Genomic DNA, 24,002 nt, shown 5'->3' on the forward strand with positions numbered 1-24,002 from the left:
CAGGTTCGGGTCCCGACTCCGGTGCACCATAAAAGCAGCGTTGTCAGTCTATTTGGTGCGATCTAGTAACCACTAATGGGCTTGTGTGGAAGGCAAGAAAGTTAGAAATATGTTAAACCTATCTCTAGCGGTAATGTAACACAGTTACAGTCGGACGGAAGGAGGAACCAGCCGTTAGAATGGAATCCTCAAAGACGTTAAAACTTCCCGTTACTTACGAACTAGTTCTCTTATTATCATTTGGGATAAATCAATTGTCATGGCAACTCCAGAAAAACGTATTCCTAAATAAAAAGTTTACCTAAAAACTTGGATTTTTTGTTGGAACATATTGTATCATTGTTTTAAGAGTTCGTTGACCGTGAGATCCGGGGAATGGTGTATCTTTTAAAACACTTTTAAAAATTCGTAAAGTTTATTAAGTCAGTGTTTATTTCAGACCGTGCGAAAATGTAAATTTGAAAATTCCAAAAATTAGATTTTTGGTGTAACAGGCTCAGTTTTTAAAATTTCTAATTGAAATTTTCTCACTTGATGTATAAAAGGATGGGGAATATGTACCCCAAATTTTCAAGAACTTTCTGGGATTAGATATTCCAATATCGCGATAATAGCAATTTTATCTACTGCAAATTTGTATTAAAGGTGTTCTTTCTTTTTATCAGCTTAAATTACTAACTGATAACTGAATTTTCGAAAACAAACGCCAGGAGCACTTTTTAATGGATTATTCCATTGAAATATGATGTTTTGCTATTAACAAATAAGTCTCTACGAAGACACCCTTTAAACTGGGCAACAACCCTCAGATTCTGCACTTGTAAAATAATTACGAATTTAAAATGGATTACCGGAAAATTAATTTAAAGAGCAAGCATGGATTAGATATTCCGCACGGGGTTGTCCAAATTACACTCATAATAGGATACAGATTTTTTGTAACATAAGATAAGTTTTTTTTACAAACTAAGTCAAACTAAATACAACATGTTTTTGCAACTTCATAATAGGAACAAAATAAACGCAAACAGTTAGGGAGCACTTTAAGAAGACTAATTCTATTAACAATAATTCCACAACTTCGTTATATTGACAACTTCTGTCCTAAAATTTTCAGTTTTTATTTTTGCGATTTAAAGATGCCTCAGTACATCAATTTTGCAAAATCACGTCTTTTAGACATCTCGAAAACGCCACCGAGAAACAAATTCCATAACGATGAGCGTTCAAGGATTGAAAGAATTCCAATACAAATTAGCAACCTCAGTTTTAAATACATGAATGTGTAAAACACTGGAATGCAATGGTATCTCATTGGAGTAGATGTTTTCTGAGAGATGGTTTGAAAGAATTCGTCCTAGAACGCTCCTTCAATTGAGATTACACCCCTTAAGTGTAATTAATGGTTTTTATAGTTGGAAGTCCAATGAGCATTGATGGAATAGTGATGTTGTCCTCCATATACTATAGAATAGGAAAGGTTATCAAAATTTAAGAATCAAAAAAATCGGTGGAATATCGTCTTCCCGAACAGCTCGTTATCAATCTAAATCACTGAAAATAATCTTATTCAAGCCTTTCCCGTCCATACTTGATCATCATAAAATGATATAATAAGCTTATAATCATATCACATTTCATATTCAGAATTTGTGAAATTTGACATCTTGCTTGAAAATATTTTCATTTCTTTTCACCTTAGTTTTTACATTTAACTTGGAATAATTCTTCCATGTCAGCTCAAAAAGTATTTTTATTTTTCCTACTGATGCGTTATATTACTGAGATGCTTTCTACAGAATTTCAGCCTAAAAGCCTTTGCGGATAAAACGTTAATAGCTGTGGAATTTCCACTCCAAATAACAATGAAATAATTTCATCCTAAAAGGCTCCAATCTTAATGTGCTATAGCTTCTCTACGGCACTAGCTTCTTGAGTCGGACAAAAATTATTGGAATATTTAATTCTTTATTTATCTAAGAGATTTATTTGGTTTAAGAACAAATCAAGTTATACTATTGAAATACTGTCGCGAAAAAAAAGAGATATAATTTACATTTTCGCACGGTCTAAAATAAACTCACACTTAAATAATAAATAGAAAAATCATAAAAAATCTTAGTCAATCTCCATTGTCCTATTGCTAATAAATATTGTGATATAAAAATTATTTAATCCTAAAGTAATAAAATAATGATAAAAATTCCAATAAAATTTTGATGAATAAGGATAGATGTTCTTAATTTTATTGAGTATGCTGATATTGTTAAGCGAGTACGATACTGTAAACATCTTTGCTCTGAAATGTTACTTGTAGCAGATAATGAAGTTTTTCTTCAGCCTTAGTGTCTAGAATATGTCTTCTAAAGAAAAAATTATGGTTTTACCCGATATTTTTTCAACTTTGAGCCCTACTTTTGGCCATCTGCCGTCACAATGTTAGAGAAAATGGGTAAACCTCCCAAGGGCTTTCGTTTTTATATCTGAAAGTGGTATATTACAAAATGTAGGTGGCGGGTAAGTCGGCTTAGCTCTGACGCCAATCGTCGTATTTTCGAGTCAAATGGTTAAATTGAAAAATTCTTTAGGAAGATTTAGGTAGAAATAGAGAAACAGCAGGCAGTACATTGCGTTCGTTAAAGAGTGTAAAGATGAGCCTTAGAAGAAATTTTAAAGAAATTGTTTTAAATGAGATAAGGCAAAAATAAAATACAAACAAAATATTTAGAAAACAATGTAGGAACCACATACATAAAAATTCAACTGAAAAAGTATTTTTAATACTGATTATAACAAATTAAGCAATAATCATTCATAATCGCTTTACAAGTTGATTTAAAGGTAAGTTTACCATTACCAATTCTCTCACGCAACTTTCCAAAATCAATTTGAATGCCTTTGAATTTCTTTAATACGTCTTTTTGTAAATCGACACATGTCTCGTTTTGACCATGCACTATTTGACGAATTATTGGAGAAGATTCTTCCAGATTCTTGCTTTCTTTCGGTATAGTACCAACAGCGATTTTAGGCGTACATGTGTTGTTCGGACTTGCTACGTATGCTATGATTAACTGCTTAAGCTTGTTGTTCCCTTTAGTGAATTTCATATGAGTAACGAAATTTCCATCGAAAGATTCAAAATGATTGAAGGGTTGATCCAATAGGTTTTTTACCAGAATAATGTCATTTTCAATGAACAGTCCTCCCATATTATAAAGTAATAGCATTTTAGCGAGCGGAAGATGTGGACACGATATTAGGCCAGTTACTTTTACAAACTCACTCACTTGACGTATATCTGCCACTTCTGCCAATTCAGATAATTGGTATTTTCGGACGGTAATGTTGAAGCCAACTTCTGTTAGTGGATCGAAGATACTTTTCTCAATGGAATTACTCCAAATGGTCAGATTGGAGAGAGGATGGTGATATAAAACCGCCTCAATTACTCGTGTATGGTACAAACGTAATTTTTCGTTATTCATTTTATTATCGTAAAACAAATGAATATTTAACAGAGCCGTTTTATTTAGCTTTTGTTTTACATATAAAGGTGGTATAATACCGAATTTGATAGCGTTATCGTATATAATGGGATCTCGACGGAGATAGCTCCACTGCCGTGCTCGATATACCATTAACAAGTCAACTCTGGGATTTGGAGGAGGATTATGCCAATTAAATGCTGCCGACATCTCTTCAGGTTTAGCTTTTCGGTAAAAGTCAATAGTGTGGAATAAGTCGGTTAAGCCTGCGATTCTTTCTGAAGGACCAGAAGCTGTTCCACCCCCACCAGGTGCTTTCGCAGAATTTATAAATACCACCGGAGTACCCATTGCCACGCAGGGTAAAGCAGCGTGAATTCTTTGCGTGACAACTAGCTTCGCTTTAGCATACATGTCAATTCTCTCGTAGGCGTATTGAAAAAGCTTCTTTCTTGTGCATTTAGTGCAGTCTTGGAAGTGAGAGATGATTTTATAATTCGTACTGTTTGGAACGAGATGTAAATTTTTGTCCAAAACATCAACAACATAAACATCACTCGTTCGGTCTTCTTGTTCATATCGATTCTTGATGAGTAATGTTGCACACGCTGAAAAGAACGACTCGATTTTGTTAGACCGAAAGAACTTCAAGGAATATGGATCACGGGCACCGACTGCTTCCCGCTCTAACAAGTAAGAAATATTGCGAATGAACTGACGATGTATCGTAGGCTGTGTGTGCATGGAAAGTAACTGCGGAACAAATAGTTTATTTGGTGGCCAGAGCTGATACGGTTCTCCCCACCAAGCGTTGAAAAACATCATCGTAGATTGGGTGTAGTTCTTAGGCAACGTGAGCTGCCCACGATCAACAAGTGTGTCAATATACGGTAGCAATTGTATTCCAGTAAATGACTGGACCTCATCACCTACATTAACACTCATTACTCCACCGTGAATCTTACGTGTCATCGTGGCATAATGTCGAAGAGTTGTAAATACAATGGTGGTTCTCTTTAAATTTTCCACTTCTGTTTCTTTGATTTCATCTTTTGAATTCTTATAGTTTTTGTAAAACACATTTGAGTTGTTCAGCATGTCGTAATACACAGGCCATATTTTTGATGAATTTAGCATCGAAGCTTCTACGGTAATGTGCTTTGATAACCTTCGCACAAAGTCATGTTGCTTAGGGAAATAACAGATGTCTAGGAAATCCACATCTTTATTTGCAGCTATCCATGGAAAGTTCTTTGAAATTGGGAATGAAGTGTCTTTGAAATTATAAAATGGATCAATATACAAACCCCCGAAGCGATAAAGCAGGGAGAGTCTTGTAATATGCTTGAGGTATTCTTCAAAGTGTTTACCAGATAAAAACTTGATTAAGATAAACTTTTTCATCCATTCAAAAAAAGGTGTTGCTATTATGACTTTGTTCAACTCAAAGAATGTTATCTTGACATTTTCGGATTGCCATGCTTTGAATTTATTCATGCATTCTGCTGAGCTGCAAAATATTTCAAATGTAGAGGTTTTGTACTTCATTGCAATGTTTTCCATATTCCGTAGCGCACTACCTGGTACAGGTTGTGTATATAACCAGAGTGTGAAAACATAATCGGGCACGTATAGTTCTTTTAATGAAGCTGAGTTAACCTCTCTATTTGCCTTTTTCAATGGTGTTCCAGTGTTAGTTATTTCTTTTTGGTCATTTACTTTTTCGATCTTAATTTTTCTTAAATCCTCTTGATTTCCATTCAAGTGAGTTGACACTGAGACCTTGTCACTAGGGTAGGCTGTGTAAATACGCATATTGACTTGTGGCATCCCTTTAAGTATAATTCCGGAATTGTACATTGTACCTAAAATGATTAGCAACATGATGACGATGAAAATGTTGTGTTTCTTGGTCAATGTTAATTGCGCTCCGTTAATTCTGCTTATGTAAGTAAAGGCTATTAAACCGAGTAGTAAAATTGCCAGTCCAATAAACATTTTATCCGACAATGTCAAAGAGAAATGAACTATGTTAACGGTTACTACTACAGCTCTTTTGCATAGATTTAGAACTGCGTGTGTGATTGGTGACACACTTTGTAAGACATTAATTGAGGCAAGATTGTAGACAAAGTGAAAAAACACCGAAATGGATGAAGTATAGCTGACCAACATAAATCTGCCGTCCATGATCATTTTTCCAATAAGTACAGGGAAGGTTATGGCAAAACTAAAAATTGACAACGTTGTGTATTTTTGAAGTGGATCCAAGTTGTCGGAAGTCTTTAAAAATATATTGCGCAGGGAGAATCCAATGTTGGAGGTAACTGCAGCGGCAATTCCGCTTAGATTGGAGCGGTGATCTTCCTTTAAAAACATTGAACTGCCCAGACATATAGTAATAATGGATAGCAATGTCAACATGTTAAGGTCCGACCTCGATTTCGAGAAGAAGAAGAATGCAAATGTAAACGTAAATATCGGTTCCATTGATTTTACCACTTGTACTGAGCTTGATCCAATCATCGAGAATGCTATGTTGGTGGCGCTATTACCAATGGTATTTGCAATTGATGCTATGTACATTGACTTTCCACTGTTGCTTGAGAATTGCACAGGTGACTTTAGTTGTAGATAATACTTTCCCCACAGGAAACCTAATATACCACCAAACCCACTTTGCATTGTAGTCAGTTCTAACCAATGGCTTGTTCTTGAAGGTTGGCTGTCAGTTGTAGTGACATTTTTGTTGGCTGATCTGTTGGTCAGAGCTTCTTTGGAAGCAATCGAAGACACAACATTGCTGAACCACCATATGGCAACCAGTACAACGACCTTTAGAAAAATCGAACTGCTGTTGTCAAGGAGGTTCTTCTTAGATGACCTTAATTAAAGAAAGGTTATTATTAAAGGAGATTTTTAGATTGTTTACCCTCTAGTAGGGCAGGGAAAGTGATGAAAAAGCTTACGAGGTAAATCTCCGCCAACAAAGTTTAAGAATTTTTAGTAAAAAAGAACACTTTTCACTGATACTACGTAATCATTTGAGGTGCCTGCAGTCACCAACAGACAGACCAAGACCACTTAACACAAAATAGAGCTCGGGTGGCCATTATCTCTTTATCTTTCCAGTACTTTTTCAAAACCGAATTTCAAAAGTTTTCGTGAATTTCTAATAAGAGCCTCTGCACTAGTGATAAACTTTGAATAGTTTAAAGCCATGCCCAGATTCAGTAAGAAACCAGTATATGAACCCAGTAAGCCATGCGCTTTAAATTCGACGATAGATTTAGATAATGTTTGGAACTATACTCAGATCTGATAAAAACATTGCTAAATAGTTAGAGCTTGTTGTTTTATATTTTGCTTTCCAATATCATAAAAACGATAAGGTTCAAAGGAAAATTATTTCAGTTTTATTTTGGTTTTATGCTGAGCGGCCCTCCTCATGTAAGTGTAAAACTTATAAGTTTTTTACCCTAAAACCTAACGCGATGAAGGTTACAACTACTTTGTTATGTGCCTTCTACCTCTTCTAAGACTTGCTTTAGTCAATAAACCCATGAAAGAGTCCGCTCAGGCAGGTATGTTTTTTAATTTTGACGTCAACACAATTCCGTCGATGAAAAAGATTTTTTTTTTCACAATTCTTTCAACCACTTTTCCGTATTGTGTAGAGTAGGGTTGCCATTGTTACTAGAATGAGATTCTTTAATAAAAATATTAAAATTAAAATCTTTACGATTTTTTTTACAATCCCGCTATTGTTATCCAAGAATCTTATCTAGCTAGTAAGATAGATCTATTAGATTATATTGTCAAGGCATTGCCATGATATTGTTATTATGGCATTTACAAAAGTACAACTAATTTTTAACATAATAAAAACTTTTGAGCGTGGCGGTTGTTTTTTTTTCAACTAATTGAGTTAAAAAAGCTACGATAATAAGAGAAAAAATGGTAGAATTAGCTGTGCGCGTCCGAGTTAACTTTAAAACCATAACGTATGTTAAGATAGAATAAATAGACAGAAAACTTTTCTTTCGTCCAGCTATAAGTTAAGGAACAAAAAATTCTGCAAACAATCATTCGTTCGCAATTTTTGTGGTTTAGCTAAATGAAACAAGTCTTAACAAGGAAAGTATTAACAAATCTGTTCTTTTTAAACAAAACAAGTTACTGACTTTTACAATTTGTAATGATTCACCTCTGTAATTTGGTGTTGTATATCTTTTTGCATCACAAGATGTTTAACGATAATTTATAAAGCCTACTAAACATTAAAGCTACTTATTTTTGTCATTTTTTTATTGTCCAACTAAGCTTCAATGGACTTGTTTATAAGTAAGAAATTGTTTTGATCAAACCAAAAGTTTACAGATAACGTTAGCAAATAAAGTAGTCTTTTTCCTTAGGAGTTTCAAATAAATAATGAAAAAAATAAGACATGTCACTCTAAATCTGGATTAATATTCTTAAGGAAAAAAATTGTGAACATTGGACCCCAAAGAGTTAATGAAAATGTTTTTCTTAATTTTTTAGAGTTTTCAAAGTACAAAGCTAAATTTTAAAGACGCACAGCTTACTCATTAGCTATTTGCTTATCAAATACAAAGTGTGCTAAAAACCGATGAATAATTTGGGAGAGTTAAAAAAAGAATAAAAATATAAATAAACCAATAAAAATACATCAATCATCAAAAGTCAAAAACATTGATAAACACGATTTTTTATGCTGGCCTCAAACGTTTTTCTGCGCTAAACGGAAGTGTTAAGTTCTTTCTTTAGCCTAGTTGTAAGCTCGTGGTTGCAGCTACCATCTACCAGTGTGTCATCTACCATCTACCAGTGCGCATTTTGATATTGTGATATTTATAAGCAACAACATAGGTAACTCAACTTTTTCTATATCAATAGAAAATCATGACATAATAAATCGTGCTTTTTCAGATAACACGCTGTTTTACTGATGAAATCTTTTAAAATCTACCTTATGATTTAGCTACCAGTGATTTTACACAGAGGCACTAAGAAACACTAAAAGTAATTAACAAAATATAAATAAAAATATTTTCTTACTTGTTAAGAAGCATCATCTTTGCCACCAAGTGTGACCACTATTATCTCGATTGTAGCTTAACGTACGACTACAAGTCCTTGAGTTCAGAATTCTTTATCGCACTATAAAAGACTTCCAACGGGAAAACAGAAATCATATTGAATAATGCTTATGTATATGACATAAAAGCATAAGTCTCTGTGGTATTGTAAAAAATAATTTTTTGCACCGATAACAAGCAAAGAAGTATTAAGAAGTACAAAAGAAATAATAGTATAATAGAAAGTTATTAATTTAGTTATAATTAAAACTACGCACGTCTCTTGATAATATGATAGATGATAAAATTAAAATTTTGTCAGTTAACCCTATTCGGTCCGGGGGGGGGCGGATTCCGCCCCCCCTGACGGTTTTTTTTTAATAACTCCTGATTGCTTTGTTATATGGCTATGATACTTACTGAGTTTCAACATTTATCTATTAGACACCTGCATGCTAATTTTTTAGGTCCCATACCTTTCAGAGGCTTTGATATTGGCCATTACTCGAAACTACCCCTAAAAATCTCTATGAAATCCTTATAATGAGGAAAATATAATAACTCCTGTTAGGATTATCCTTAGAACTTGAAACTTGCAACACAACTTTGTTTCATCAAGAAGAATCATTTTGAATAATTTGAACACGTGACTAATCCGATTTCCCGATTTTGTCGGATTTTACCCGAAAATCGGAAAAAAACGGATTTTCGGGCAATTTTTGGCAATTTTTTATCTGATCCATTTAAAAACCGGAAGATATGTTAAATAACTTTTATTTAGCTTTCAGAAACTTCAAACAGAATGTAAAAATTCGCTCTAGAACAAAAGTAATTATATTTTAAGCAGATAGTGGCATTTTTAACAATTTTCAAGCTTTTGATGACGTCACAGAAAATGTGCTGACGCAAGCAAATTTTTTTTGGCGCCATTTTGTTGCTTTTATGACGTACTATAAGTGTGCCAAGTTTGATTCAATTTGAACAACCCTATGAAAAGTTATTGAGGGGGGGCGGAATCCGCCCCCCCCCGGTCATAGTATGTTCGAAAAACCCCGGACCGAATAGGGTTAAAATTGACAACGACAACATCAGAAAATGTGTTCTATTAAACCCATATTGTATATTGTTTTGGGTCGTGATAATTAACAGGAGGTTGCAAAATATATAAGAATGCAATGAAATATATCAACCTCGTTCCAGGGCTTTGTTGATTTTCTTTTACAGGAACGCAAGTTATATCGCAATACAAGTAGCCTTGCAATTTTTTAGGAGGTTGCGCAACTATATAAAAAATTTCATATGTAAACAACGTTCTAGCAAAATTTCTTTGCATCTTAGCTCCGGATCACTGACCGCTTCCTCATCCCTTGGTCCCTAATTATCCCTTCTGGAAAATTCTAACCTATATGGTACCTCCCTGGATAATTTTCCATCCTAAGACAATAGATAATTCTGACACCCACCGGATATTTGCGCCTTTAAAACTCAAATTCGTATATTTTCATGAGTAGCTGAATTAAAGAAGTAGTGATAAAATTTAACCTAACGCCCCACACATTTTTTGCTGGTGTTATACAGGCAACAACCCATATAGATCTCCCTTTGGATAAGGATCTTTACTAGAAAGATATATGGTCGATGTTGCACCAGTTTTGATTCTCTTTCTCATCGCATTGAAAAAGTTTATCAGCTAAGCACCTTCTCTTTTAATAGTCGTGCCGCTAGATTGCAAAATTTATTAAACTAAAATCTTGCATGGAACTTTAACTGACAATACCACGGTAAAAGTGTAAGAATACAACTTCATTGTTAGCTACTTTGTGCATGGTGAGTGTCTTAAAAACGCCCTTTTGTATTTTGTATGGAAGCTTGTCATGTGAAAAACGCGCAAAAAATTGATTATGAAAAATTTAAAAACAAGCCACAACGCAAATAATAATCAAAACAAATATGGCTATTATCAAAATTGCAAAAAAAAAATGTGAAACTGACAACAAGCCTTTCCCTAATTTATTTTCTTTGATGTGCCGCAGCTCTTTCTCAACTTTTTTAAAGAAAATGAATGTAATTCTCGTAATCCTCACATAAAAATTGATAAATCGTGAAATTTTCATATTCATACATCAAACAAACAACCTGCTACAACAGTTTTTTTAACTTTGTATTAATTAACCTTTGCTCGAAGATGAGGCTTATTAGTACAAGTCAAAAATTAAGAAGGCTTTGACCGTAACAATGATGCCACCAAAACAGCACTTTCCAATGTCGGATTGTTGCACTATACCACTATTACGGCTACCATTTTGATATATAATAGTTTGTTTATATATATGTCGGTCACGGCAATTCGGTAACACGTTTGTAGTACGAATTAAGATGGCGTCTAGTTTCTCATCCTTCTAAGTTGTAACTTGGTGTCAGAAGTAAAAATGAATACATCACATAAACGACCAGAATTGAAGTTAACTGGCAACATATCTGAAAATTTCAAGAATTTTGAACTTAGATTCAATGACTATTGCATTCAGTCGAACTACAGAAATTTAGAGAAAGACTCACAAACTGAGCAAGCAGAACATTACAAGCAACCTTTGTTGGAGATCTCTGCACTGAGATCTTCAATGCCAGATGAAGCTCTCCAGGTGATACGTTATACCATTGAGCCATCCATTCCAGTAGATGATAAGAAAAAACCGTGGATTTGGATGAATCGTCTACGCACACATTACACAGGAACAACAGGATCTACCCTAATGACTGATCGGTTCAAATTCTGGCATTCGTCCCAAAATCAAGATGAGACAGTCCAGGATTGGGAGGTCCGAATACGACAAGCCGGAAGCCTGTGTGAATATGGAGAAATTACAGACATTATGTGTCGTGATAAGTTTGTCTTTGGACTTTGTGAGGACACAGCACGAACTGAACTGTTAAAAACACATCTGAGAACAGATGGCACACAGAAAACAATGTCAGATGTAGTCGCAGAGGCCAAGTCAATGGAATCTGCTCGAGTGACAAACAAACTCATCAGTGATGCATCAAAAGGGACAGAAGAGAATGTTCACTGGACAAAAGCAACAATACCACCACAACAAAGGAAGAAACACAGAGACATGAAATTGAGACGTGAGCCAAATACTTGCCACTGGTGTGGAGACAATAAAGGACCACATCCTTGGGCAACTTGCCCAGCTAATGGACGTAAATGCACAAGGTGTGGTGGATTTGACCACTTTGCAAGAGTATGTCTAGAACAACAAAATGTCAGCCACCTTGGCAACAAGGGATACAACAGACCCAACTACAACAGAAGAAATAACCAACGTCCTCCACAACCAAACAGCAATCCGCAGGGTATGCAAAAGTCGACCAACCACCTTCATGCAACATCAACATATCATCAACCAGAAAGCAGAACAGAATCACCTGAGCAGCAACAACCAACATACTACACTGATGAACAAGTCCTTGACTCGAAGGACATGATCGGAAAGCCAGCTCTCCTTTCCGGTAAAGACTGTGTAAACATGAACATCATGACAATCAACACAGGGGATATCTACTCTCTGCAACAGCAAGGCAACCTGAATCAGCCAACTACCACTAGCCAACCAAAAACACATGTTTACAAAACAAAGCCAATAGATACAACCCATCCGCTGACCAAGGAGTCATTAATTGAATGCTATAAAGATAGCTTTAACGGTGTTGGCTGTCTCCAACCACCAGTATCATTCCGGGTAAAAAATGATGTTACACCAGTTCAAATGCCAATTCACCGAGTACCACTGAGCAAACGTGGGAAAGAAAAAACAGCTATAGACAGATATGTCAAAGAAGGAATACTGGAAAAAGTGACACAACCAACTCCATGGTGCTCAAACATACTTTGCAGAGAACAACCAAACAAATTTCGTGTATGCATAGACCCCAGCCAAACAATAAACAAAGCAATAGAACGACCTGTATACCAAATGCCAACACTGAATGAACATCTACACAAACTGAACAATGCAAAATGTTTCACATTAATTGATGTAAAGGATGGGTATTTTCACGTGCCGTTAGATGAAAAATCATCAGATATGACAACAATGCACACTACCTATGGACGTTATCGATGGAAAAGACTTCCATTTGGCATCAACAGTGCTCCAGAGGAATTTCAAATGAGACTCATGACAGCGTTAGAAGGACTAGAAGGTATCGCACACATAGCTGATGACATCATAGTATATGGTTGTGGGGAAACATACCAGACAGCAGAAAGGGATCATGACAAAAATCTCATTGCACTAATGGAAAGAGCTAGAACCAAGAACATTAGATTCAACCCAGCAAAACTCAAATTCAAGCAGAAAGAACAGAAATTTGTAGGACACATTCTTACACAAAATGGCATCAAAGCTGATCCGGAGAAAACTGATGCCATCCTACAGATGCCAAAACCACACGACAAAAAGAGCCTGCAACGCTTCATTGGAATGGTCAACTACTTATCACCTTACTGCCAGAACTTGAGCACTGTCATCCGGCCATTGACTGAAATAACAAAAACAGACATGGCGTTTACATGGTCTTCAACACAACAGACTGCATTTTCAGATGCTAAATCACTTATAGCATCTACACCTGTCCTACAATACTTTGATCCAGCTAAGAAGGTGATACTCCAGGTTGACGCAAGTGACAATGGTCTTGGAGGAACACTTCTACAAAACAACAATCAAGAACAGTTACAACCAGTCGCATTCACGTCTTGTACTCTCACTGAAACTGAGAGAAGATACTCTCAAATTGAGAAAGAGTGTTTAGCTATATGTAATGCATTCTCCAAGTTTGACCACTGGCTGTACGGACACAAAAACATTGAAGTACATAGCGACCACAAACCTCTGGAAATCATCATGAAGAAGCCACTCAACCGAGCACCGGCACGACTTCAAAGAATGCTATCCAGACTACAGAGATACCAATTTACGGTAACCTAAAAGAAAGGAACCACACTCTACATAGCAGACACCCTATCCAGAGCACCACTCACCAAACCTTCTACAAACACAATAAATGCCTTTGAAGTATTCCGCGTTGATACAGAGTCAGAGTATCCACAACACCACCATCAGCTCAAAAACGACACGGAAATGAACATCCTATCAGCTACGAAAAATGACCCAACCTTTCAACGGCTCTACACCCTGATACAAAGAGGATGGCCAGATGAACCACAACAACTTGATCAGGATCTCAAACCATACTGGAACTTTAGAGACGAACTGTCCATCAACAATGGTTTTATATATAAAGGACACTGTACCATGATACCAAACGGACTGAGAAATGAAATGCTTCAGAAAATACATACCAATCACATGGGTGCAGCTTCCAACACGAGAATGGCAAAAGAAGTACTTTTCTGGCCAAATATGGCAAGAGACAATACTAACATGTGTCATGACTGCTCCGATTGTGCAAAATACCAAAGATCAGCATCTAAAGAACCGATGCGATCAATTCCTGTTCCGTCACTCCCTTGGCAAATTGTTAGCCAAGATCTGTTTGAATACGAGAATAAGGACTATCTGGTCACAGTATGCCACTTCTCTGACTGGATTGAAGTTGATCACTTACCAAACACCCTTGCCTCTACTGTTGTAAGGCACACCACAGCACACTTTTCGCGTTATGGGATCCCTGAAATATGCCATACAGACAATGGACCACAGTTCATCAGCAATGAGTTCAAGAATTTCGCCAAACAATATGGCTTCCACCATACTCGCTCTGCTCCATATTACCCAAAAGGGAATGGGCGTGCTGAAGCTGCAGTCAAAGTTGCAAAAAACATGCTTAAAAAGTCTCAAGACTTCCAAATAGCGCTTCTAAACTACAGAAATACTCCGCAACAGGGACACTTGAGTTCCCCTGCACAAAGAATGATGAACCGAAGAACCCGAACTATGCTACCAACCTCAAAGTCTGCACTTTTACCATCACCCATAGACGTAGCCAATACAACACAACAGATAATTGACAAACGAAGAACAGCCAAGGAAATATACGACCGTCATTCAGGACCGGTTCACGACAAACCAGACGTTGGCACATACGCATATGCTAAACCACCTCCACAAAAACGGGGACAACCATGGACGTATGGACGAATAATCAGAAAAAATGACATGTCGTATACCTTGCAAACACCACAGAATACCATTATCACAAGAAACCGGGTTCACATCAAACCAGCGGCAGCACCATCCGGGCCACTGAGCATACATAAAACTGTCATCGTACAACCTCAACATACCACAGTCAAACCACGGTTGGATCAAATAACACCTGCACACAATCAAGCACCTATAACCCATGTAGCACGACCTCTTCCATCTGAACGACCACGCAGCAGTCCACAAGCAAAGCAAGCCTCAATCGAAGATTCGTCCATTATTGACTCAGACTCACTTTTCTTTTGTTAATTTTTTTTTCGGTAGGGAGGTGTTGCACTATACCACTATTACGGCTACCATTTTGATATATAATAGTTTGTTTATATATATGTCGGTCACGGCAATTCGGTAACACGTTTGTAGTACGAATTAAGATGGCGTCTAGTTTCTCATCCTTCTAAGTTGTAACTGGATGAAGTTGAAAATTTATACATTAACCCCAATTTACTTATGCTGAAAATGAAGTTAAGGTCAAAACATCCAAAATTTTAAAAAACATGAAATTCGGGAAACGTGTATTTAGAGGAACAAAAATATTCGCTTGTTCTGCGTGTTTCAGTAGTACTTCCATATGTCATTTTTGCTTCGTTAAAATGCTCGACGTTACCACCACAACCTGAAAATGGTTCTTTTCGAGTCGAAGGGAGAAAGGCGACTTTGTTTTCAGGAGGTAACCCTGATCTGCGCATGAGCATTGACAATATATACTTTTGTTTCCGTTGCGTTCTTGTTAAATATTAAGAATATGTAGCACATTCTTAAACTACTAAACAATTCACTTTTTCGTTTGATAACCCCCTGGAATGATATTTACAAAAGGTAAAATTTTAGTACTTTTCAAAGTCTGTATCCCTGTTTAAAATTCTGAAGATGATAGGCGACATAAGCAAAGTTTAAATGCGCTTCGCCGCTACCAAAATGTTCTTTTAGAGTATTGCTAAACTATCCGGAAAGCAAGCAAGATATATACCGTACTAAAAACGACCAGCAGGCGTAGTGGAAGGGCTTATTTGGGTCAATTTCCCTCCTATAATGTGGTTGCTAGGTGCGTTGCTAATTTTAACCAAGGTCTTCAAAGCAAGTTATTCAAGCATTTTTCGTTAAAACGTAATTAGTACATACACTATTGGAAGGAGGAGGAAATTCTGCATATGATACGCCCAAAGTATTAAAATCACAATTTTTTTTAACTAAAAAAAAAAAAAAAACATAAATAAACGCGTCGTTACAATGTTGTGATTAGAATTTTTTGTCAATTGTGAAACTTTAAAAACGTAAAATGAATTTAAAAATATTACTAAAAAGTTGGTATGCCTTCCTTCAACACCACAAATCCTTTGATGCTTTGGCATGTAGAGTAACGCACATTAATATTATGTCCATTATAATATAATCTTGCCAATACTTTCAGCCTTCATCAAGGCAATTGCTAGGGGTTTTTATGTTTATAATGTATGTGTTTGTGTAATAAATTTTTTTATAAGTTGTAAATTATCCACAAAACCCTAATCCACAATATATAATGTTTGTGTTTTGATATTTTCAAGGCCTTCCTTGCCAACTTTCTCTTTTACATCATAGGTATACAATTTTTCTGTTTGAATCGACAGATATCATTGGTAAGGTTCTTATTTCAGGTATATGTTTCATTTTAGTCACTGTTTTTTCAGTAGCTGTGTGACGCTCTGAGCTAGCTATATCTATGTTATATTAAATTTTTGGTTATCCGGTTGTTATACAGATATTGTTGTCTTTGTTAAGTTATATATATATATATAACATTTTACAGTTAACATTACGTTATCAGAAAAACTATTCTTGTATATATGTACATAAATAATATTTCTTTACTTTTTTAAAATATTGGTTATATATATGGGTATATATATAAGTACAAACCAGGTGTCGAATCACTAATCCTCGTCAATAACGCAAGCTTTGACATTGTTTGATTTCTGTTTTCGTTAATTTTCTTTCTCTTACACTCAAATTTGCTTCTGGATGGCAAAATGTGAAGTCACAATGGCCAGCCAATACAAATGAGGCAACACATCTTGTATTTTATCGGTGAAACAAAGATTCTCAAACAACATCTGTGCAGCTTTTCTTCAAAACTTAAATCATATAAAGTGTAGCAAGTCATTCCCATTCCTACTTTTTCAAGAAGACTTACTGATCTTTAATAATTGCATTTAAACAAGTGACTACAAAGACAATAACCTCTAGAGTTTAAATTGTTGCTCATTTTCTTTATTTAGAAAATGAAGTAGACAGAGTGAATTTGATAAGGCTTTGACAATGGGCGTTATGAATGTATATTTCTCATTTTTGGAGAAATATGAGTTTCACGGCATGACAATTTAGTACCTTATGCTACTTAAAACATATGTAAAGAAATTGTAACTTTTCCTATGAAAAGTATTTGATAAAAAAATTATTTCACTTCTTATCAGAGCGTTCTTACTTTATAACAGTTTGTTTTAAGAGAGTAATAACTAAAGAGAGATTTATTTAAACAATGGTTAACTAAAACTGTGAACTCGTGTATCAAAAAATTTCGTCTTTTTTTTCTGATGATATTTGGTGTAGCTAGCTAGTTAGCTAACAGTTGGAAGTTAGAGATTTTCCACTTTCTTTTGGGAACACTCCAAAGACGTTTTGTTCTCGTGTTATTGACTCTAAGCATTTGATTTGTTAATGTCAAGAAAACTTCAGCTCTCTGAAGATCTCTAAATTTTCTCCAACATTGCCACAACAAGTGGTTCTCCTTTCATCTGTTATTTTTGCAGCTAATGTAAATGATCCTATAATATCTATAAGTGTAGCCCTTTCTATATCATACACCACAAAATGACTAGAAAGCCACTAAGGGCTGTATTTATGCTGAAATTTTAAGATGTAGCTATAGGTAGCTTCAGGCCCTGGGTTCGAGGTTGGAGTAAAGCAGAGTGTAAAAATATCACCAAAAGATCACTTCACGTATTTGGCCAGTACATTCAGCGCATATCTTTGTTGCGACCTATTAGGCATTTTACCTTTCACTGTCATGGCATGAAAAGAACTACTCAGAGCTGGTGTAAAAAAGGTAGTTTTATAAGAGATAATTATGAGGGACTATTTGCCAAGGCGGGAGGTATCATAGGAGGAAGGGTAGCAATGATTAAGGGCAGTTTTTAGTGATTAAAGACAAATTTCCTTCAAATTTTAATTTTGTGTTAATAAGGGTTAATTGCAACTGAATGCAAGTTATTTTCGCAAGAAAAATTTTTCGCGAATTTGCGAACTTTCGCAAATTTTCGTTTCGGCTGTCGAAAACTTCTTCTAGCGAAACATACCAAAGCCGGCTGTTCTACAGTTACCTGTACTTGCTTCAGACGTTGTTATTCTCTATTCCTGTAAGAATTATTTCCCGCCGAATTCTTAAAAACGATATGTCAAACAAAAAAACAAGTGTGTTCGTTCCCACATAACTAGGGTAAAAATTATACCTCATGTGCGCATGCTAACATTAGCATGAAATATTTGCAAGTTTACCGCCGCTTGATACTGTTAAGAAATCATGCCGAAAAAAATCGAACGAATCAAAAATATTTGTATTTGTACTGTTTGAAAACTATATTGTTATATATAATATTTCTTCATTTTAAAAACAAGTCAAAAAAGAAAACAAAATATGAATTCATAGCTCAATTGATGGAAGGATTTGACGTTAGATAGAGGAAGCTATGAAATATTTTTACACAGTACTAATATCCTTATTTTTGTTAAAGCATATCAAAACAGGTAAGTAATAATCATTTTTTCTACGCTTAGGCAAAAAGTAGTACTTGGAATTTCCAGAAGTTTTATAACAGGAATTGAAATATTTATTGAAATAATTATTTTTACCAAGCAAACAATATACTTTATCACAAAGTGGCATTGCGTGTGTTTGAATATTAAACTTGTTTATAAGAATACGAAAAACATAAGATGGCCTAAGAAGTCTCAGAAAGTGAGCAAGCAAGTCAGTACGCGGTTTGTTTAGCAAAATTAACTCATAATTGCTTTGTATTTAAGGAAAAAAGGACACACTACAAGGGTGCTACTTTATTGTCAGAAATTGTTCCCAACAGGGAAAAGCTAACACATAATGCATAGCATCATACAAAAAGCGGAGACTTAATTTTGTACTTCATACGTATTTCTTTAAGGATGTCGCGTATTCAATTTTAAGAATCATTTTTCTTCCTTAGTATTACGCAAATATCATAAATATTTCGTGCAGAAATGTCACTTCTTTATTTATTAAACTTTTTTGTTTTTTGTTGCTAGATACCAATGCAGAGATCAACAAAAAGGACTCCGCATTTGATGAAATCGAGTATATTAATTCAGGTTGGTCTACACACATACAATCCGTCATGAATTACTTTAAACCTAATAAAATGCCAATCATTTACTTAAAGTAAACAAACAGTGCAAAGAGATAATATATGTTTAACTGAAAAAAATTTAAATACCGAGCTGTATGCCTCTAAAAATCTTTCAGAGGTCATGCGTGACTTTTTGCTATAATTTTTAATTTACGGACGTCATCTGCATTTTTTTACCTCGTCACTGCATTTAATCATTGCAACAAAGGTTGTCTGACTTAAACTAAAGTTGATATAATAATAACTGAAAATGCAATTTTTTTTGTTAAGTACAATGTAAGAGTCATTTGGTCAGAGTATGTAAGGCAAAGTTAAACCTCAGTGACTTTTTTGTTGATTGTTAGGTAGCAGTCTCGAAACTGTTAGGCCTATTGCAAAACATATAGTGGAAGGTGATGTCATGACAAAAGATGGAGACCAGGCGGTCCACACAGATAAACGAGAAACAATTCGAGATGATTTAAGAGTTTGGCGAACTCGAGATGTTGCGTATGTTATAACACCAGAGAAAGGTAACTGCAGCTCATTTTGTGCTAAATGTATTGCTCGAGTCAATATATGTATTTAAGTTCTTTTTATAAAACAATGCTTTTGGATTAAACCCGTAACGGTGACTGTTGTTCAACAGTTGCTAAACAACTTTGAAGTTAATGGGAATTGATTATTATAATCATGCCCAGGTCATTTTTTGACTTGAATTATCTGCTTTTACGATGAAAAAATAGCATTGGTTTACTAATCTTCATGAAAAACCAATATCCTTCAGAGGTAAATCTTGATTTCATACTTTTCAACAACAAATTATTTCTTTGAAAACAGTCAACATTTATTAGTTTTTATTGAAAACGATACAACGCCCTACTGGCCTGATGTAGTTTGTGATGGATATTTTTATAATCAAAGTAGGGCAGTTTTATTACTAAATAAACAACAAATATGGAAAAAAAACTTTTCGTTGATACAGTCAAGTTTAATATGATTACACTAAACGATTGTAACAATTAAGATCCTTAATAATCCGTTTAATAATTTTCTTTCGATTACATTGTATGGAAACTTAAGGTAGCTGACGTGATCCTTTTTGTAGAATCTGCGAGATCAAAAATAAAAGCTGCGATGGATGAGATTTCTGGTAAAAGTTGCGTGACATTCACAGAACGAAGCGTTGAGGAGAATTTTTTGCAATTTGTCAAGAGAGAAGGGTATGTAATTTTTCATTATCCCTTTTCTTTTCATAAGCGTATTGGTTTTTGCTTATCTGCCGCTAGACCGGAATTTGGAATAAATCCAGTAACTATAAAAGCGCATTCTTTATCAGCACATAAGGAATGCCGTTTAACCAAACGCCTAAATTGTAAAGCTAACCAGTCTCCATTGTGGCCATGTATTCTATTCAAGATGGTAGTGACATCTTGACTTTATGCTACGACCCACAAAATTGCGACGGCTGAGATGCGTACGGCGGAGAATAATCTAACGATCGAATTTTGTGCAATGGACTGAACTGTGGATTTTTTCACAGCATAACGACGGACGGACGGACGTATACGGGTATTATAATATAGAAAAAGACAATTCGAAGCTTAGTAAAACCCATCTGAATTCTTCAAGACAGAGTTAAAGCAGTATCCATATCTTTAATAGGTGTTGGTCATACATGGGCATGCAAAGTGGTGGACAAGAAATCTCACTTGGGGAGGGGTGCGATCGCAAAGAAATTATCGAGCATGAAATTCTCCATGCGTTAGGTTTCTTTCATGAGCAAAGCCGAAGAGATCGTGATAGTCATATCAATATCAATTGGGAAAATATCAAAGCAGGTAATTTTGCATTTAGTGCAACGACGATCAACGATGTATGTAAAAATCAAATCTGGTGACGTCTTCTGCTAATTTTGTAGAAATTACGTTGTTTGTTTGTTATAATTTTATTTTAATTATTTAAAAAGACCTTGCTTGTTTGTTTCTTTACCATGCATTGGTGATATAAACTACATTACAATGTCGGTTGTATAAAACATTATAGGACTATATATCTTAGGATGGTAAAGTATATTTGGTACTCTTAAAAAGTCAATGTATTTGCTAGTTGAACATCTGAATACAAAAACGTAGTTACAAAGCATTAACACAAAATAAATTATAATTTTAATTTTACTATTTTTAAACCATTTTTCTCCTACAGTTGTGTTCTTTTTGTGGATGAAGCCTTCTGAAATCATTAAATAGTTGATATATCCAAAAATATAATGACACGACACATGTAATATTTTCTTTAAGTTAACACGCATAGCGCAGTAGGTATGATACTCTGTTACTTCAAAAAAATGTAAAGTCCAAAACATCCAAGAAATGCGTCCCATCTTTCGATGGACTAGTCTCCTCTTTAATAAAAACAAAGTTTTTCCAGTGAAATTGAAAATTGTTTGAATTGTTAACAGCTAGATTTAAACAAAACTTGCTGCTCCGCTCTGCATAAGCATCCTTGCGGCAAAATGTACTACTGCTAGGTCAAAATTAAAATTCTGGCAGAACGATAACTAGCTGATTAGCAAAGTTACCTAAACTTTACAGCTCTGTTCTTTACATGCATTAACAAACATTGTATAGACAGTTTTTGCAATAACAATTCTCTTTCATTTAAGACAAAAATCAGTTGTGTTAATCTTTTTTATATTTAGAGGACAGAAAGAACTTTCAGAAAGCAAAAGGTGGAGTAGTAAGCACCCTTGGTGTGCCGTATGATTTAACAAGTCTCATGCATTTTGGCAACACGGCTTTTGGCGATGGCAGAGTTACCATTGAGGCAGTGAAAGATCCAAGCATGAAGCTTGGTAATAAAATTGGTCTTACAGAAAACGATGCAGAGCAGCTTAATATGTTATATCGATGCAATTGTGAGTAGAGATGTGTTTTATTAGTACAATCCACAAATGGGCTTCATCTGTGTATTATAGGTGCATTTTCATTTGACCAGAGATCTTCTCTTGTGTTACTCAATGTTTATGATATTAACTGATCTATGCTGATAATGATATGATAGTGTTTATTATGCCACAGTCACAAAAAGTTGCCGTAGAAAATGAGAGAAGCATTTCTAGAAACATCATTAAACATACACTGCTAAAATAGCGAGAGGCCATCGCATTTTATTTTTTTCAGCAACTTTGAATTGTTCTTATAAGTCAATGTCAATATGATAGATGGTAAAGTCTGTCTGCTTCTTTTACCTTTTTTATTTACATTACATCTTTACACCAGCTTGAAAATCCCCTTTGTAATCGTTTTGTTATATCATCATTTTGACTACATTATTTAGCTATTCCAAAGACTGGGTATGGTCCTCTAAAGTTATGGTCTGAATGTGAATTTGGTGTTAAAAGAACATATCGGCTTTGCTACGGCAAGGAAGAATGTCCTCCACCTAATATAAATGGGATACAACACACTAGAATGAAGTGTGATGAAAGTGAGCAAGCAGCTATGAAAGGTAGTATTCGCAAAACTTGTATCTAACCACCTGTTCTTTTACTTGACCACTTTCCGGTTGTTTATACCTAAGTAAAATCTTTGAAACTTTAAAATTGCGAAAGAAAAGAATGCGGATCTTGCGTTTGCGAACTTCCCTTGTATTGCCAAACTTAATTTTCGCATATTTTAAACAAGGACGGACATTTTACTTTTTCTTTGGCTCTATTGCGATTTTCTTTTAAAAATTCAGTAAAACATTCACCTTGGACATAATAAAGTAAAACATTAGCCCTTTATACAAAGTAACCAATTCTGATCTGTAAATCCCTATTTCCAAAAGGTCAATTATAGAAGTTTTATGCGCAAAATTTACCTCACAAAAACAACTATTTAAACGTTTATTTTAGGTTGTTTTAATAACAAACCTGTTTCCCTGCTGTATCAAGAATTTGCAACCAAGGATTCATGTAGAGTATCGTTTCAGCGTCAAACAAGAAATTTTGTCACTGCTAGTGCATTTCTTGAATGTATGAAACACGCAAAGAGAAGTGGAAAAAAGGTAGAAAATATATTTTTTTGTAAAATTTAATTGGATCTGATAATTTCTACCCCCTATCCCTCAATCTTTTGATAGGTCAATTCTTAGAGTTTTTCCGATTCTATCAGAGTTCAAACCAATGACTTTAAGATAGATTGACATAGCACTGAACTTAGTATCCGCCCACCTGCAACTTAAGACGAATATTGCGTGAAATGCTAGTGGCATTTAGAAAGATCACTACAATCCGGTGATCATGTACCTAGCTAGCTATCTATGTTTTGCCTAGCTAACTACCTAGCTTTGTTTTACGTACTTGTAAATATAAAGCATTTGTTCTTTTCCAGGTGTTTGGCATAACCGAACTATGTAAGTGTCATTATGGCGACGACGAATTGGATTGGAACAGCAATGGAGAATCAGGCGATTGTGGAGATGGACATAGCAATTCGGCAAATGCAATCTATATTTATAAGATCTTAAAGTAGCTAGTGTATATATCTATAATTTTGTATATATATGAATATTCAGAAGAGATTAGCTATAACAATTAGTGAGTTTGTTTGAACTAGTATTCGTGGTTGTTAAGCTGCCCGATAAACAGCTTTAAATTGAAATTGAAACATTAAAACAAAAATAACTTGCTTTATCATATGCTTTCTTTCCTGCCAGTGGAGTGTTTTCTTTCATAATAATTGTGCTGAGGTGCAAGGCTGTTGCTACCATTTTGCATTTCGTTGCTACCGTAAAAAACATTGC

General features: G+C 35.1%; 3 protein-coding genes across 3 annotated transcripts; 2 read left to right on the plus strand and 1 right to left on the minus strand.

Annotated features, from left to right (window-relative positions):
• Nucleotides 1–932: 932 nt before the first annotated feature.
• On the minus strand, nucleotides 933–8,741 carry LOC130628725 (uncharacterized). Its single transcript, XM_057441710.1, has 2 exons — nucleotides 8,568–8,741; nucleotides 933–6,372 (listed from the first exon to the last, which is right to left on the minus strand). The coding sequence occupies exons 1-2, from the start codon at nucleotides 8,582–8,584 to the stop codon at nucleotides 2,778–2,780; spliced, it is 3,612 nt and encodes a 1,203-aa protein (XP_057297693.1). The 5' UTR covers nucleotides 8,585–8,741; the 3' UTR covers nucleotides 933–2,777.
• Nucleotides 8,742–13,734: 4,993 nt separating this feature from the next.
• LOC130628635 (uncharacterized protein K02A2.6-like) lies at nucleotides 13,735–15,069 on the plus strand. The gene has a single exon (XM_057441616.1). The coding sequence runs from the start codon at nucleotides 13,735–13,737 to the stop codon at nucleotides 15,067–15,069; it is 1,335 nt and encodes a 444-aa protein (XP_057297599.1).
• A 3,378-nt stretch (nucleotides 15,070–18,447) lies between these two features.
• Nucleotides 18,448–23,796, plus strand: LOC130628726 (low choriolytic enzyme-like). Its single transcript, XM_057441711.1, has 9 exons — nucleotides 18,448–18,603; nucleotides 19,135–19,197; nucleotides 19,580–19,747; nucleotides 20,323–20,437; nucleotides 20,880–21,055; nucleotides 21,916–22,131; nucleotides 22,554–22,724; nucleotides 23,113–23,264; nucleotides 23,591–23,796. The coding sequence occupies exons 1-9, from the start codon at nucleotides 18,546–18,548 to the stop codon at nucleotides 23,729–23,731; spliced, it is 1,260 nt and encodes a 419-aa protein (XP_057297694.1). The 5' UTR covers nucleotides 18,448–18,545; the 3' UTR covers nucleotides 23,732–23,796.
• The last annotated feature ends 206 nt before the right edge of the window (nucleotides 23,797–24,002 follow it).

Source organism: Hydractinia symbiolongicarpus, chromosome 15, assembly GCF_029227915.1.
Source record: "Hydractinia symbiolongicarpus strain clone_291-10 chromosome 15, HSymV2.1, whole genome shotgun sequence".
Classification (NCBI taxonomy): Eukaryota; Metazoa; Cnidaria; class Hydrozoa; order Anthoathecata; family Hydractiniidae; genus Hydractinia; species Hydractinia symbiolongicarpus.

What these genes read in the sequence shown, in the direction of transcription:
- LOC130628635 (XM_057441616.1), top strand. Translation starts at nt 13,735, where the DNA reads ATGAACATCCTATCAGCTACGAAAAATGACCCAACCTTTCAACGGCTC.
- LOC130628726 (XM_057441711.1), top strand. Translation starts at nt 18,546, where the DNA reads ATGAAATATTTTTACACAGTACTAATATCCTTATTTTTGTTAAAGCAT. An exon ending in GTTAAAGCATATCAAAACAG is followed by an intron (nt 18,604 to 19,134) that starts GTAAGTAATAAT and finishes TTTTGTTGCTAG; the next exon opens with ATACCAATGCAGAGATCAAC. An exon ending in AATCGAGTATATTAATTCAG is followed by an intron (nt 19,198 to 19,579) that starts GTTGGTCTACAC and finishes GTTGATTGTTAG; the next exon opens with GTAGCAGTCTCGAAACTGTT.